The sequence below is a fragment of the Pempheris klunzingeri genome, chromosome 24 (assembly GCF_042242105.1).
Source record: "Pempheris klunzingeri isolate RE-2024b chromosome 24, fPemKlu1.hap1, whole genome shotgun sequence".
In the NCBI taxonomy this organism is placed as follows: Eukaryota; Metazoa; Chordata; class Actinopteri; order Acropomatiformes; family Pempheridae; genus Pempheris; species Pempheris klunzingeri.
The window spans coordinates 9,396,162-9,413,874 of NC_092035.1; the positions used below are offsets into that span (position 1 = coordinate 9,396,162).

Consider the following 17,713-nt stretch of genomic DNA (forward strand, 5'->3'; position numbering starts at 1 on the left):
GATCATTTGAACAACTAAAGGCAACACAGTGTCTAAAACATAAGTAGGTTGTGAAGTATCATTATTGAAGGTTTTTTCATTGAGAAGCTGATAAATCTGTTGTTATGAGCCTCTATTTAAGTTAACGCTTGTTAAAATAAGCTATTTGCTATTTGTAGCCTGTTTGATAGCGTTGCACTTAGTTCTGTTATGTCTGATAATTATTTGCATTATAAAAGGACTGAAGTTGCATCTTAAATTCTTTCTAGATCTTCCTAAAACTGACAGTGAAGTCAGGTGCCTACATTTAAAAATATGTACCTCTTTATCAAAATATGACACTGATTATAACCATATCCTGCTTCCTTCCATGTCTTTCATCTTGGGCTCAGTTCATAAATTCACAGGTGTACCATCCTAGTGTTCCTCGGTGTCTCCTTGACTGTCCTCCAGCCTGCTGTCATTTCTCTCATGAGGAGCCAGAGCTGACCTTTTGCCAGGATGGAAGTAGCCCTCTCTGCCCCGCAGATCCTCTCAGAGCCCCTCAGGAGGGGGACTCCTCTGCCCCTGAGCCAGCTGGTGGAGGAGAGCAGGAGCACAGCCAACATTCCCAATCACCTACTGGAATCAAGTATTCAGCATGACCTCTGAAACCCTCTGATATCACTCATTCAATTGTTGTCGTCATAGTCGTTACCATGTCTTTTTCATGGTTTCCATTGCTGCTTATTTTGGGTTAGCTGAAGCATCTGTGCGCGGTAATGCAGATGTGAAAAGCCTGCATTCAGACAGTTTTCTTCTATGCATAAAGCTTAGCACATCTGAGTAATTGTTTTTTCTTTCCCAATAGAAATCTATGCCAAACTGAAAAGCAACAGCCTGATCCAAGCGGAGCCCCCAGTGCTTCACTTCAGTGGGTTTGAGCTGGAGAAGGATTACATGAAGATCCTGGTGAGGGAAATTGTGCCAAGATGTTACCATTCATTTCTTACTGTACCATTTACAGACTACACTGGACAGCTAATTTACCAAGTTATTACAGAGTTGTTAGAAATGTAGTAGAAAGCTTTTTTTCTGCCATTCTGTTATGAGCACAAATGCTTGGTGTGAAAAACAAGTAAATCAGAATAGTAAAGACCAGACAAAAGGTACAGGCTCAATGTGGGCTGCATAAAAAAAGCAGAATGGCAGAATGGCCATGATATGATATAGTCCGCATAGTCTCCTCAGAGCACATTGGCAGCGTAGGTGTACCTTCTGCTGCACGCTGATTCATCTGCAGTGCTTTTGAATTGAAGGTAGATGTGGATGTCTTGCATCCTTTTAAACAAAAATCCTCCTCTTCCTCACTGACTCTGAGGGAGATAGCTGTCCATGTACCAGGCTTATTCGTCATCGTCATTAGCCAGGTTCTCATACTGACAAGGGCCATTGTGGCAGCAATTTATGTGCAGTGCATCATATCGGCACGTTTGAAGCACTTGGCACCACAGCTGAATGCAGCATCCAGGGTTTTAAGAGGGAGTTTACAATCAATGTTTGGTGAAGTGGTGAGGAGGCACAGATAAAATGTATAATCCAGTGCTGTACTTGAGTACACAATCTCTTAATGTCTTTGATATGGACTGTCCCTGTGAATTATAAACTTTGGCAGGCAGCTCCAGTTGTATTCAAAAAACATTGCAGTAAAGTATCAAAATAATTGTAAAAATCCTACATGATAAATTCCTCATTTGGTTTCCGTCGAGGATAGATTTGATTTAATTGAATGGGCACTGATTTTACCCTCTATGTGCGTGATGAAGCACTGTGGGCTGGATGTAAGCAGCAAGAGTATGGAAATGGTTTTCTCAAGTGCACATGATTGGATGGAAATGAATTATTATTTTCTCTCCTCTTCCTCTCCCTCAGAAACTAATCAACATCTCATCTGAAGTCATGAATATTCATATCATCCCCACCCAAACCAAGCACTTCCAAACAACTTATATCAAAAAGGTAATTTTTTTTTTCATCACAAACTGCTGACCTGAATATAATATTGTGTCTCCCCTTGTCCGTTAGTGCAGTCTGTGTTGCTGCTGATGATTCAGCCTTGTTCCATCTGTTTCTCTCAAGTATCGACTCATCCCAGGCCTCGCCTACACACTGAAGGTCAGATTCTGTCCCGACGAGTGGCGATACTTCTATGACTGCGTTCGGGTTCACTGCAAGGTTAGGATCCAGCAGTTTGCACGCCACTGTGGCCGCCGTGCTGCTTTTTGGCTGCGAGTCGCCTGCAGTGTGCTAATGCTGATTGTTTGACACTGAAATCTTCAGACTTTAGGCATTTACACAGTCACTGGGAAGGAACAGCTGCTCACTAGAGCTAGCTCATGTTGCACACAGCCAGACAACCATGTTTAACAATCCTTTGTTACTTTAACTTATCTCTTTTTATGATATGTTTACTTTGAGAGCTCTCTTATCTCTGCTCTTCTCTCTCACCCTTTCAAATCTCCCCTCTCATGTTTTCTTGTTCATTCAACCCACGTCCACCCCTTCTAAGGGGGAAGAGAACCTGTTAATTCCAGTTCATGCTTACCCTGTCATCGATGACCTGCACATCCCTCCCCGTATCGACCTATCAGCCGTACCACTTGGACAAAGGTGTGTGCGTGTACCGTACAGTATGTGTGTTGGGATCTTCAATGGACTGTATTTTGACCTCCATCCAGCCCGAGGGCTTGCCTGTCTCTTTGTATTCTTCCATACAGCCAACCATGCTTCCATTCACCCGATGGAGTCGAATCATAAAAAAATAATCTCATCTCTTTTTGCTCTAGCGTTTGCCATGTTATTCCTCTGAGATGCAGCTGCCCCATCGACTTTGAGTTTCAGGTGTACGTTCTTCAGCCCCACGAGGCCTTCTCCATCCACCCCCTTACAGGTATGGACCAGTGGAATCAATTCATTTAGCAATAAAAATGATGCAACTTGCCTTTTCATTGCTGTGCATGTGATTTTTACAGTACATTTTATGCCTGGTCTCATTTTGTCTTTTAAAGATTACATGTCGGCATTCTGAATTTACAATTAAGAATTTTTCTGTAAGGTAAAATGGCTGAGTTAGGTGTTTCAACATTGCTAGTTCTCATTTAAACCATCAGATTGAGAGGATAACCCATCAGGAGAGCAACTGTGCTGTGTTCTGTCAAAAGCTTTCAGTGCTACGTGTTGTTATTAAACATGTCACCAGAGAACATGAAGGATGCCTCCAGTTTCCACACACTGACACTATTCATGGCCTGGGAAGCATCATATCACATGGCGGAACCAGCACTTGGGATTTGAATTACAGCTGCAGTTTTAACTCGGTACAAACCTGGAATGAGAAGAGATATAAATGAGTGTCTCATTTTGGAAGGGACTTTTATGTTTTGTCTTTTTTTCCCTCTCTGCGTTCTCAATAAAGCGTGGCCATGTGACAGACCCTACAGCTCACAGTGTAAAAACATCCAGCCACACGCAGTCAGCTGTGGTAATTCAACATGATATCGTTTTTTGGGACATAACCGGGACACTTTATTTGCCCGTCAGGCATTTCAAGTTCAATCATTTGTGACCTCAGATGGTGGGTTTGTATTTGAAGTCATCACCCTTTGTTTCCCAACGTTTTGAGTCTGACGCACATACCCCCACATCCTGATCACATGAGCCTAAGTACTCTAGACGTCACCGTCCTCACATGGATATTATTTAACACTGTTGCCTACATAGACCTGGCTATTAGAATAATTTTAATGCAATTAAATTGTCATTGTTTAGGTTGGTTTAGTCAAGTCTGTGCTTCTACTACTTCCAACGGGAGTGACAGAAGCTGGATGAGTCTCTAACCTCTAACTAATTACCTTTAACCAATTTTTAATGCATTATCCTCAGCTAAGTCTTTCAGCTGGTTATCCATTACTTTTAGCTTTTAAAGTTCTGCTCACCTTGCGAATACATTCCACGCACTCAATGGCAACATATGGTGGTACAATTGACTGGGTTGGGGTGAAATGTGTACTTAAGCCCTGCTGTCAACACCAATTCATCTCTATTATCCTTTCTCTTCCAGGTGTGGTACCAGCCAATGGTGAAGTGAAGATCATTGTGACCTTTAGTCCTTTCCAGTATGAGACTTGTCAGGTCACCATCCAGCTGATAGTCTCCCAATTCAACACCAAACCCTACCTCTGCACCATCACTGGCAGCTCCACCCCTCACCTAGCCCTCAGGTAGTTACAATAAGAAGACTATAGGTCTCCTGTCCAGATTTGTCAGGGGCATTAAGGGACACAGATGGCACAGATACCAGTGTCTGTACTGGCAGCTTATCTTACACTGCTACACTCTACCTGTTCAGCAAGTTCTCTGGGTTCTTGCAGGCCTTTTTGACAGTACATCACAACAATACCTAACAAAGTTACGCCACATATTGCTATTATATAACAGGAAGAAAATATTTCAGGTCGGATCCTTTAATTTAAGTAACATACATAAACTAGTCAATCCTCACGTCGTCTATGAGTGAATGATAATGTAAAATGATCAGTTGGGGCCTTTCCCTCCTCTCTCTGCTTTCCTGTTATGATACCAGCTCTCAGGCTGTGCTTTCAAACTAACTACCAAACTAGTCGGTTGATTTAGGGATAAAAGCACGTACCCAACTGGATAAAGAGAAAATGGCCCTGTGTGCTGATTAGAAGTTCCCATTTGTTTTTGTTTTTTCAGCCGGTACAAAACCTAATGTTTAATTCTGTTCCCATGAGAAAAAGGGTGCTATCCATCACACAGCAGCAGCTCCATCCACTGCACTGTCTCGGTGTTATCTCGGCCGAAAGTTAATAATTCATGAAAATAGCTCGGTAGCTGGTGCAGTGATATCAAGATGGATATGCCTCCCGATGGATGTTTAGCATATAAAACATTCTCCCTCTGTTTGTTGTCCCCCTGCAGTGGAACCAAATAAAAGATGAGATATGTTCAAGTGAAAGATTAAGCAATGCATGCAGGAGCCAATGTTTTTCCAGCTAGAACCAATAGCTGACACTGGCTTGTTGCTGAGTGTCCCTTACCTGATGTAGGTAGAGGCTATTCCTAAAATAAACAGACGATGATCACTTTAATATCATGAATGACTTTGCTTCTGTGTTGCATTTTCCATCAGTCTAATCAATCTAATGCAATCTAACACAACAGTCTGGCAATAAATCCTTGAATAAACCTTGTAAATCCTTGTGTTGCTTATGCTGTTGGGCCTTTGCTGACACTGTCAAAGAAGTGTTGAGTCAACGCTGTGGTCATTTAAGTCCACGGTTAGCGACACTGACACCGAAAAATTTGACAGCTGGAAAAATGTAAATATAATGAAAATTCATTACCTGGCTTCTGACCTCATTGCTCAGCCTGCCACCCCCACACCCTTCAACTCCCTCGCTGTCCATACATCATTGTATAAACACCCAATTTAGACTAGTGCCGCTCTTACTCTGCTACAGCTGATCCTAGCATAATTCCAGAAAAAAAAGAACCAACTACATTTTCCCCATCCACTGTCTTTGTTCATTTTCTATTGGTTTTGACTTTGCAACCTCGAATTAGTTCCAGAAATGTCAGTTGCAGTCAAACTGGTGTTATCTACTGGTGTGTCTTTTTTTTTTGTGCTCACTATTGTGTCATAATTAGGGCAAGTTTTATATCAGGCGAAAATTCATGTGCTTATTTTTCTGCGTGACAGTGAGCTGCACACAAAGTCGGACTCTGGAGAGCACGAAGGGCCTTCACCTGCTGCCCCAGTGCCTCCTCGAAGACAAAACAAACACAGGTCGACCAAGGAGGCTGATAAATCTAAGGTAGCGTATGCAGAGATGTGGCTTATTTATTTAAGTTAGTGAAAATAGTTGTGAGAAGCTCTCTTACTCCCTGATGAAAGCTGTAAAGATCTTTATGTAAATTCGATGTAAGATGTGCTTGATACTGTGTTACCTCATTTCCTCATTCATTTCCACCTTTCATTTTTGATTAAGGAGACAAGAGAAGAAACACATTTTCTTTTAATATTTTTTTTTAATATATGCAGTCAGTGCAAAAACATCCATTGTCTTCCTGCTGTTTCTCTCTTTTGAAGACACTGAGAGATCCTAGTGCTAAGCCTGGACCGAAGCCTCCGGCAGATGTCTGCACCCCTGCTGGGGTGGCTAAGATGCTCATCAAAGACACCAATAAACTCAACTCTAAAGACCTGAAGGAAGGTAGATGATTAAACGGCACCCGATGATTTGACTGTTTCAGGATGATTTTACTCCTTCTGTGCAGTACCTCCTCCGATTTGCTGCCATGAAGTAAATTGAATTTCAGAAATATGTCTCATGTCTATTATTTGTCTTTCTCTTCAGCCATATCCTGTGGCAGTATGGCTGGTCTGCAAAACAGGCAGATGAAGGAGGCCCTCTTTGTGAAAAAGGTTCAACAAAACATGAAGGAGGAGCAAGCCAACCACTTCAGATGGTAGATCAAAATAAAAGAATTTAATTTATTTATTTATTAGTTTATTTTGGTACATTGTTGTGTTGGGTTTTTTTTAAATCAAGATGACAACCAGAGTAAAAATAGATTTTTTTCATTCAGGCAAGTTCATCTTGGTGCGGACCCGGTGTCACAGCGCTCCAGGAGGCAGATAGCAGAGGAGAGAGAGATTGCACTGCATGAATACATGGTAAGATTTTTCCTTCATTGTACAGAGAAATTCTTACAGCATGCTGTGCTACAGAAGGGTCAAATCAGAGCAGGGGTTTTCAAGGTCTGATGCTGTGTGTCCCACTCAGCCAAAAATGAGGCAACTGTGGCCTGTGTGGTGCTATTGGTACAACTCTTGTCTTAGCCTATATTTGCTGAGATTTTGGTGTATTTCTACTATTAAAAGTATGAAGGAGATATTTTCATGTAATGTGTTTGAGTTTGTCTTCCTCTTTTCCTCAACATGACATTTACTGGATATGTTGGTCGCTAATCACTTATGCTTACCACAAAGTCACAACCCGACTCACTTGTAGCACCTCTAGATCCACACTCTGTGTCTCTGTGATCGATTTTATAGAGTCACTGAGGAAATATGCAAACCCAGCCTATGTAACATCAGTTTTGAAATATTAATCTGTGTGTATGAGTGTGTGTGTCAGTTTCCTCAGAATCTTATTTGAATACTTGCCAGAACTCTCACAGACTCCTAACAGCACCTCCCCCACCTCCTCTCCACCTGCACTGTTAATAATACACACACACACACACACACACACACACACAATGCGTCCTCTGCCTTACACTCTTTGTTTGCAGCCTCACACCACTACACTTTGGTATTTTATGGGAATGGTTGTTTTTATTATAGCTATTATCTTCTTCTATAGGTCCTCTATAAACTTGACTGCAGGCCAGAAGATAAAGATGTGAACAGAACTGTCCTCCTCTGCATCACAGTCATCACTTTATCAGCATCACCTTTTCATCAGCCAGACCATGCTGGTCATCCACGATGCACTAGGATGAATTGGGACTGTAAAATTAGGTTTTTTTCAATCAGAAATCATCTTTGTCAAATTATCTTGCGATGCCCTGATATATCATTCCAATAACTAACCGAGACCGTACACCACAGGATTAGAAATCATAGCTATTGTTTCACAAAATGAAGACATACCCCATCAAGCTTATGACAAAGAGAACACTGCCTCTTCAGCCAAAGGATTTCAAGGCGTCCTTACGATAGAGGATGAACATGTTGGAATCTTTTCTTTTTTCCATTGGCTCTGCCTCATCTGCTATTGCCAGAACTCTGAAGGGTGCAGCAAAAATAGAAAGAACAGCATCTACTTTTGCTTTTATGCCGTGTACGAATCTCCCTTTGTAGAGTAAAGAGTTTTAGGAGATTCCTTACTTTCTGATAATGTGACACAGTATAAAATGCTGTCTCTGCAGAGGAAATGCAAATTCACAGCACCCTGTGTAAAACAGAAGCAGCAGGACAGTTAGGCTGTGGGGGGACAGTTTGATAAATAGCGACTTCTGGTCAAACTAAAAGCATGGTAGGAATTATTCGTACTAAAGTTCAGCATGTTAGCATTGTCACTATGGGCATTTAGCTGGCAGCCTCACATAGATGCTAGCACAGCATCTATTAACAGCATCGACTCTTAGTCTGGTTTTAATTCTAGCACAAAGTTAGTCTCTTCCTTAAATAATATCTATGTGTACTTCACAGACCTCCATCATGCTGAGCTAACTGAGTGTTGTTGCAGGTGAAAAGGGGAGATGTGAGGCACGAGGAGGACTTTGCTGCTGGACACCCTAAGCTTTCCTCTAGACGAGTGCTTTGTGAGGCAGGACAGGTAAAGCTGTACCGCTGTGTGCTTACCACATCCATATTTTGTATGGACATGTCCTAAGTCATAATACATCTGGATAATGCATTTTCTTTTCTTCTTCTAAGTAGCGGAGGAGTTTCAATAAAACACTTCACTCTCAATGGTGTTCGATTAAATGAATCTGCTTCTTACAGTTCCTCCTGCAATTTAATTCAATCCAACATCCACTTTAACTGTCCCACTATCTTTAGTCATTTAAATACTCCAAGCTGAGACCTCATAAAATGTCACATTATGGTCCACTTATATGCACTCAATGTAACGATGCCAAATGAGCCTATGAAATAAATGTCTTTCTAAACTCCTCTAGGCCCACGAGGGAGCCCCATCCTTCCAGTTTTACTCCAGCTTTCACTTGGAGCTCAGACAAAGAGCCCTCGCGCTGTTCCAGCAGGCAGCACGCAAGGTACATACATCCAAGTACTGTAAAATTGCTGAGGTATATGTGCAAATGCACACATGCATGAGCATTAGCTCAGATACACAAACACAGCACACACATACACACAGCTTCTCTCCCTCAGGAGAGGGCTGGTGTCCCTTCAGCACCGTCCCTTTAGTTCAGCCATGTGTGAATCCCTCACACTAAATGTATAATATTCTTTACACCACAGTCGGCTTTCCATTCCAGTAAAAGCAAAGTAATGTGACATGGCTTCTTAAAGCCACAGCTCTTCTCCTAGTTGCAGGTAAAACTAAAGGTCACTTTTTTCCTTGTGGAAAAATTAGAAAAAACTCCTGACATAACAGGCGACAAACAGGGAGTGCTTAGGTAACATTTGATTCCAATTCTTTTGAGAAAGCAACCTGGATGTGTTTTGCAAAGGACATAGAGTGTATGTGAAGTCTTTCTCCAGCCCTTCCTCTGAGATGAGGGGGGGTGGAGGTGAGTGCCCAGAAATTAGGCTTAATTGGTGACACCCTGTTCTGTCCTCTTCCCTGCAGGTGGTGATTCAGTGTCGCATGAAGTGGAGACTGACCTGCTTGAAGAAACTGTCAGACAGTGTGAAGACCCAGTCCTCAGCAAAGAAAGGTTTTGATTATCTTATGAACTCCTCATTCAGAAGTAATCTCATTATGCCACGTCAGTAAGGCATGCCTAATTGAATTAATTCCTAGAGCTAAATGAAATCCCCTTTGGTTATTATGAGGGTCATAGAACATACATGCATGCCTCAGGGACCGCACTATTTACGGCACTCTGTGAATTTAGTCATACATTTTCTCACTGACCTTTACTAATGATCTGTAGAAATGGACTTTTTGCATCTATTAATTGTCTCACCCTGTTCAGCTGAAGAGGAGGCGACTTGTGATGTGAATGCCTCGGCAGACAGAGTCTTTCCATGTGCTTTCCCTGTTTTCTCTGAAGATGACCTGCTGGTGAGTATGTTACATGCCTGAAATTACAGCCTTTGTGCAGATTCCGATGTCCAAAATGTAATCAGCAGCCTGTCAATAAAATGGTTTAACTACTTTTTTGCAAATCATTTCATCTTGTCAAAGCCTATTGAAGTGAAATGCTTAACTAGCCAAATGGGCGTTTGACATATGGAAAATGAGAAACCACTGAGAAGTGAGTGCTGGCTATTGTCGTGAACGTGGGACAATTTCCCTTCATTATTCCTCTTGAGAGATATCTTTGATCTAACTCTAAAGCGGAAGCTCACTTTCCTGCACTTTGATTAAATCTTTCATTTTCCTGATGCCCCGCAGAGAAAAGACTGCAGCGTTCAATAGAACAAATAATGCCATTTGTCTCCTTGATATTTGTAGGCTCTCAGTAATTTGGTCAGAGTGCCTGTGGATCCTATTGATGTGACTGTGACAACTCGTGTTCCTTTCTTCAAGCTTCAGGTAGGTATTTACTGCAGCACCGGTTCTCTGAAAGCTAGCTAGCAGCAAATGGTGGAAAGGGATGAAGTTAATTTACTGATGTACTTTACTTTTTGGCTTGTGACCTCTTAGAAAAAGGTTTCTAGTTTGGCTCCTCGTCACATTCTATGTGTATGCGTTGTTAACAATTCCCCCAAAGACGCATGTCCTTTTTAAACTGCTCAGCTAATTTAATTTGAATAACGATTTGAAGTTGTGAAATTACAAAAAAACAGTTAAATATAGAAATATGAATACAGACTAATTAATTGCAGTACCTAAAATAGATAAAAGGCCCTTGATCTTGGAACATGGCACTTTCACATGAATGCATCCTTTTTCACATTTTAATAATGTCATACACTGGAAGAACTGTGTTCAAACTATTTAGTACATACTGGACCATAAAACCTGGACCAAAAAAGTGCTTTGTTGTCACTCTAGGTTCCTCAGCATTACAAGCTTATGGGCTACCAGCCTATGTCAGCCTGGGAGGGATTTAACTCCTATATTCCCACTACTTTGGCCAGACCACTTCGCACTGGAGACCCGGTAAGTATGCTACGCCGGGACTAAAGCAAACACCTTTTAGAGAAAGATTCATTCATAATATATAATCTAGTGTTTATTTCTCCACTCGTCCACTCTGTGTCGTTGTCACTTCTTAGACTGATCTTGTGCCCACTGAGGATGGAGCCCCACATCCCACAGCAGCGGATCCCAAAGCGTGGGAGGAACAGCAGCGTGAACATGAAGAGGATGACGCTGTAGCAGATGAGGCTGCCAGTCTTACTTTCAGTGCCCCCGAAGCTCTGCTAAGACCACCTCCAGCAAACCCACTCAGAATCTTTGTAAGGCTGTCATTTAGCAGTTTTAATTAAAAGTCAAAGTCTGAAACAGAGCATGAAATGTTTTCCCGTGCACGATGCATATCAGCCTGACAGAATATTCAAACTACTATCGTTTCTGTGGTTATCTCATCATATGCTTTAGAACCCAGCTCCAGGCCTGCAGACTTACAAACCGACCCCTAAATACATGGAGAGTGATCTGGAGTTCCACCTGTGCCCTCTGCCCCGGTAACACATGCACATACAACACCTGACTGTTCCCTGACCACACCCACCTCCCATACTCAGACTGGTTTCCTGTGCAGGTATGAGAGCAGAACACTTGGCATGAAGAGACAAACCCCACACACTCAGAAGAAGGTTCTGTACTGCAAGGTATCATTTTTGTCTTTTTTTTTTCCCCTGTTATTATTATTGTATTTATTAAAACAATCCCTTTCAGCTGGAAGTTAATCTTGTCCAACTAGCTCCTGTCTCCTGTTTGGCTTGATGCAGATGCGGTTTCTTTTTTCTCGCCCAACAACAGGAAGTGATCACGGGGCTCATGACGTGGAAGAATTTTGATTCGATTACCTCCAACTGTCTGTCCAACCGACCTGCTCTCCCCAGAGACTGTGCCCTGCGAAGGTACGTCAGAGCTTAACACTGTGTACAGTATCAAGCTGTGCCAGTTCCTATTCCTCCTGTTTCACTGATCGAGGCAATAAGAACACCTTCATACTGACAGCAGCCATCCACAAGATAAGACAGGGTATATTCACCCAGAGGTTCCCATGTAAAACCACTGACGAGCTCCAACTGGACCATCGTGGGACTAAAAAGCACTAGTGCATGTTTACACTGCTTGTTTACAGAGTGGAAAGTGGCTGTTGTTTACTTCCGCTGTCCACATCTTTCCAGTCTGTGGAGGAATTTGAACTTTGAGCCAGAGCTTGCAAGATGCCTAATTATAGCATCAGTCATGGATCAAATCAGCAACTGATCATCTCTTCCTGACTGGTTCTTCATCCAAAGCTCTTAATCCTTTACATGTCAGCTAAATTAGAAAGGTTTGTAAACTGAACTAGTTAGTGACTGGTAATTGGAGTAGATATTTATCCTCCTGACACATTGTGATTATTTAATGGTTTGGGATCCCATTCATCATCTCACATGACTTCTATACTACAAGTGATAAATAATAAGTGTAGCAGCCCAGCCCACACAACTTCCAGCACCTGCCAGGTTGCAAGATGTCAAATTGTGTACTTGCTTGAACAGTATTTTGCACTCGCAGCAGTTGTCATTTTGGATTTCAAGTATTGGTACAGATATCATTTAGTTTTTGTGAAATAAACGGCTTTCATTTTTGCCCTATTAGGATTTGATAAAGATATGAGTGCTGTATAGCAGGCGCCTTCTTCTTGTATACATCAGTTCTACTTCTCTAAAATGCTCCCTAAAGTTTTATATTTCTGAAATCAATATCAGTGTTGAGATTAGTTTTCTCCCTCAGGTTTAGGAGACTTCAATTTCATCAAAACAAAATGCACATTTTCACTTGATTGCACTGCAAATAACATTTCAGTAGTGTGTGTGTGCGGTGATACTGCTGCTGTGATCTGCCAGAGTTCCAGTAAAATGATCATTTTAACACCTAGTGTTGAATTTAGATGCTCAATTAGAAACATATTTCCTGAAGTACAGTGGTGATCAAAATTAGAGAACAACCTACAGTTTCCTAAATTTCAAGGCCACCGCTTAGTCCTATTTGAAATGATCCAAACAGCAGTTTATTTCATGAGTTGCATGTATTCTGAAGCACAGTTTAAAAAAAACAGAGATATTTGAAAGAGAACACTGATCAAAATTAGAGAACACTTTCAGATACCTCCCGGTTATTGGTATTAATCTGGCACCTGGTGCTAATTTCCATAATTATCTGTCAAACCCTTTAACTGGCAGTCTGACTTTCCAGTTTTCACTGACTTTGCAAGATGGAGAGCTGTTCCAAAGTGACTGAAACCCTCCGTCTGCAGGTTGTCCAGATGAAGGCCAAAGGGATGACCCTTTCAGCCATAGCAAGAGAAGCTGGTCGTTCCAAATCTGTGATTTTTATTAAATTGTAATCTTTCTCCGTGCTACAGTCATTGCTGTTCTCTAATTTTGATCATTGTGTGTTTCGCCAAATAAAGTTTATTTTTTTCTTGAAGTGCCTTGGTCATTTTGTAAAACACAGTTCTGGTAGCATGGTATAGCCACAACAAAAATTCCTTCAGATTTTGAGCAATAAAGATTACATTATTTTTGAAAAAATCAAGTGTTCATAAATTGTTCTCTAATTTTGATCACCACTGTAGACTCTTGGTCATATGGAGGCAAAGAGCCCTGCAGAGTATCTTCATCTACACTGTGAATCTTTAGCCTAAATGAACACTGAATAGATGATGATATTCTGATGTATTAGCGACCACAGCACAGGGCTGTTTAATATGGTGTACTCTTTGCTTCTCTGTGAACCCTGTCACAAGAAATGCCACTCAGATGTGCATAACAAAAAATAATCTCATACACATTGTAATTTGTCTTGCATGATAAACATGTAAAGCTGCAGAGCTAATGAAGCAGTGTTCCCTTCCCTCTGGAACAATTTCAAGACCTTATTTTTCAAGATGCCAAAGTAATTTGGGCATCCTCTCCGTTCACATGATGTATGTGTGGGTTTGAATCTTACTCTGCTACGACTCTCTCTCTCCTCACCTTTCAGTCTACTTCCCATTTCTCCTCACCTTCCCAGTGTTACATAATCAGATGCCTGGCAAGGCAAAGTATTCTCTTTATGCCTGTCAGCACTGATCTGCAGGATAACTGTAGATGTATCCTCCTTCTGTATGTGAGAGGTGGCTTTACCCCAGCCCCTCTGCTCAGTCTTATTAATTTTCTATCACTGCCTCACAGACTACATTCAGTCTCTCCTGTTATCTTACAAACACAAGCAATGCGATTTATGTCAGGTGGTCATAATAGAAGTAGAGAATGAACTTGACAGCTACTTGACAGCAGGGGAAAGAATAGTATGTTTTCCTTACAGTCGGGGAAAGTTTATTATTGTATTCTACCTCAACAACCAACAAACTCTAAAACAGCCACTCTTCCTGAGACTACTGACTTTACAGCCATACTACTGTGAACCACACAGATATATAATCTATTAAGTTATTGATTGCAGCACACTGTACTGCTATAGCATAGAAAATCCCCAGAGCCAGTGGTACCAGAATTATCATCGGAATCTGAAGTTCCCTTATTATAAAACTTGATAGTGTAATTCGGCTGTCCCACCCACAACTTGACTGACTTGGTCACAGTCGCTGCTCTCATGGTGTTTTCAGTGTAAAAGCTCTAAAACCCACTGTATGCTCAGGATCTTTTGGCTGCAGTTTTGAGGAACTGTCTTGTTGTCCATCTTTGTATGCAGTTGAAAGCTAAAAGAAAGTGAATGTTGTGACTAGAAACTCCAAATGAATAATAAATGGTGGTAATGTTAGCACAATAGGATATTTCCCATTAATTCCAAACTGCATGACTTCCACCCTTTCTGCAAGCCTCCAGAAGCAAACCTGTGGCTTGTCCGTATTTTAATTCTGTTTTGCCCCAAAAGGGTATCAACATTCACTCTGGTGTACTTTTATCACTCTGTTCAAACTGAGATTCCAAACAACCCGAAGCAGTCCTTTCATCTAAGTAAGATGGAGTAGATATCCGACCATTATCTCGATTCGGTAATGTGTGGTCTGGCTCTTCAGGGTAAAAAGCAGTGTGTGTGTCCTGTCCTCCATAGGTCTGTCGACTACAGCACAGATGTACTTCCACTCGAAGCACCTCCTCCTCTCGCCGGCCCTCCTGATGATCTGCCACCGCTAATGGAGAAAGCGTAAGCACATACAACATTGACATCTATTGATCTCCTTGTTGGAAGCTTTTTCTGTCGGGTTGCTCAGATTATGTGTGCTTGTCTGTGTATCAAGGTGTGAGGGCTCGGGAGTCCATCTAACACCAGGCATGATCAGAGCAGAGTTCCTGTCTGGCGAAGCTCTGGTCTCCAATAGCAACCTCACCATAGGAACGCCAGTCAGGTAGGTCTGCTGGCATGATGTGCACGTTACACAGGCAAAGATTTCTCAGACATTCACCATCTAGTAGAGAAGCATGTAGAGGTTTGAGGCACAATGGATGCCTGTTTACACAGAGGAACCACTTCCCATGCAATAAATAGGGTGAATGTTCAAATATATTCACATACACACACACACACATTACAGATAGTGCTTCTTGGAATGGGCTATAAACATGTTGTACTTTTAGTTTAAGAGGGGAAGTCCTCAGGATAAACCAAACATGAAGTTAATGAATGTGCACCTGGAGTTTTTTCCAACTGAAGCTTCCTGGGAGCTGGAACACACTGCATGATGCTACTTTTTCATAGCAAAGAAAAATAGTTTTCATCCTTAACTTTGAACGTTCATCTAGATTGTGCTATTGTTATTGGTTGAATCTTCAGTCTTGTATATTTTTAGCAGAGATTCATAACTCAGGTTGTACTGTATGTGACCTCAGTGAACTCACCTTTTATGTAAGCTAGTACGCATTCAAATCTATAAATTTAGCTGGACCATTATCACATGTGGCTGCATGTATGCCACATATGATAATAGTACTTATGCTGTATGTATGGAATTTGATGTAACTGCTGGATTCTGTAACAGCCACTATACAATACATACAATACATGATTGAACGTGGGTCTGATATTCAGTTTTCTTACACCTAATTTGTTGCAAGGTGGTTTTGAATTTTTTTAGGAACTTATTACATCTTTAATTTTTTAGGGGTCTTGTCTCTTAGCAGCACATTTGACTCTATTTTAAACTGTTTGATGATGTGGTAGAGATGACTTTTACTGCAGCATTTTAATACATTTTTATCATTATCTCTGGGAATTTATTACCTTTTCTTTCGATTTAAGCCCTTTTAGACAAACACCTTATTATAAGAAATTACTGTGCTGGGATTTCATGACGTAGAGTTATTTGTCAGATTCTCATTTTCAAAACCTTTTCAGGGAAACATTTAGTCGTTTTCACACCAGGATACTCCAGGGGACTCGGTTCGATTGGGCGGGGAATGCCGAAAGATTTCACAGTGTACTTTTGAAAGCAGACCAAACCGCCTGGGCAGCGTCACACAGTTATTGCCCACGAGACAATTTCCAACTTTTTCTTTGTTTACCTCTGCTTCTTTGGATTTTTTTTTTCTATCCAAAATGCAGTGCGCTCTATGTCACTTTGTATCTTTGGTTCGATGGATAGTCCGTTTAAAGCTGACCAAACAGCTCTGGTGTGAAAGCAACCTAATCATATTCCATATACCAATAGGTAAACAATGTAGTTGCGTTAACTGTAATTTAAAACTGAAATAAAATTATTGGGATTTTTTTCAATTTTTGATGTTGACTTATATTCAAACAGAAATCAACAATATTACTTACTAAACCGTAAGTTGTTTGGATGGTGATTAAGATGATTGCCGAATGGTGGCTCTAGTTAAACAATGAGTCCTTTGAACCCGTTTGAACCCGTGAATTCCTCTGTTCTTCCGTCTGTGATGTTAAATTGCTCTGTCACAGGCACCAGAGGGAGCTTCAGATGGAGGCAACCTACAGGTCTGAGTTCAACCAGATGGGAAAAAGAGTGATGACCAGGCTGAAACAACTTGGAGCCACTGACAGAACTTCTCATTCACCTGAAGAGAACTGTGAATAGGCAAAACACTTCCCACACACATCCAGAGATGCACAAAAACCTCCAAACAGGCGCAGAATATGTGAATATATGTGTATGTGAATATATGAATATGTGTGTGTCTGCGCACAGCCGTGGGACTACAAATAAGCATGTTACCCTTCCTACTTGCCCATACATTGGCTGCCCTGCCACTTCTGTAAAATAAACCTTAGGTACTTTCTCACCCACCTATAAGCCCCCTTCCCACCCACGCAAAATTACCAGTAAGCTCCCCTCCTTTGCTCTTACAAAGCCTGGAAATTCGTTATCCCTCCGCCCACACGGATCCGTATATAAGCACAGCTACAGTGTACTCTCACAGGCTACATTACATTGCTGACAACAGCATTCAGTAACAAATTATAAATCTGCATCTTTATACTGTAGTTTATTGTAGCAAAGAAGCACCAGAATATCTAACTAAACTATTCAACTGTATTTCATGTTAAATATGACTTACCCTTTTAGATTTAAAAAACATTAACATATTTTCCAATCCTATAAACAGACAGGGAATCTGGATTTTTCCTTTGCCAGAAATGCTAATTGGTGTCAACTAGGTCAAAAAAGTTGCACAACTTCTTAACACTGACTCAACTAATAATTTTTGAAACTACATGTAGCCAAACGGCTAGGCATCATTTCTACATTTATTTGAAATATCAATCCAACACGTAAAAGTAAATATTTATTTGTCTGTAAAATGAAAGCGGCTGGGGTCAGAATTAAATTTTCAAAAGAG

General features: G+C 41.2%; 1 protein-coding gene across 1 annotated transcript; it reads left to right on the forward strand.

Annotated features, from left to right (window-relative positions):
• Positions 1-480: 480 nt before the first annotated feature.
• On the forward strand, positions 481-16,950 carry cfap221 (cilia and flagella associated protein 221). Its single transcript, XM_070855322.1, has 24 exons — positions 481-610; positions 830-930; positions 1,891-1,977; positions 2,098-2,193; positions 2,528-2,628; positions 2,805-2,908; positions 4,079-4,241; positions 5,741-5,855; positions 6,131-6,254; positions 6,399-6,510; positions 6,631-6,718; positions 8,298-8,387; positions 8,734-8,829; positions 9,369-9,456; positions 9,724-9,806; positions 10,200-10,280; positions 10,743-10,863; positions 11,013-11,149; positions 11,292-11,377; positions 11,455-11,524; positions 11,676-11,776; positions 14,970-15,062; positions 15,157-15,264; positions 16,815-16,950. Exons 1-24 carry the CDS (start codon positions 481-483, stop codon positions 16,948-16,950), a joined length of 2,511 nt encoding a protein of 836 aa, XP_070711423.1.
• The last annotated feature ends 763 nt before the right edge of the window (positions 16,951-17,713 follow it).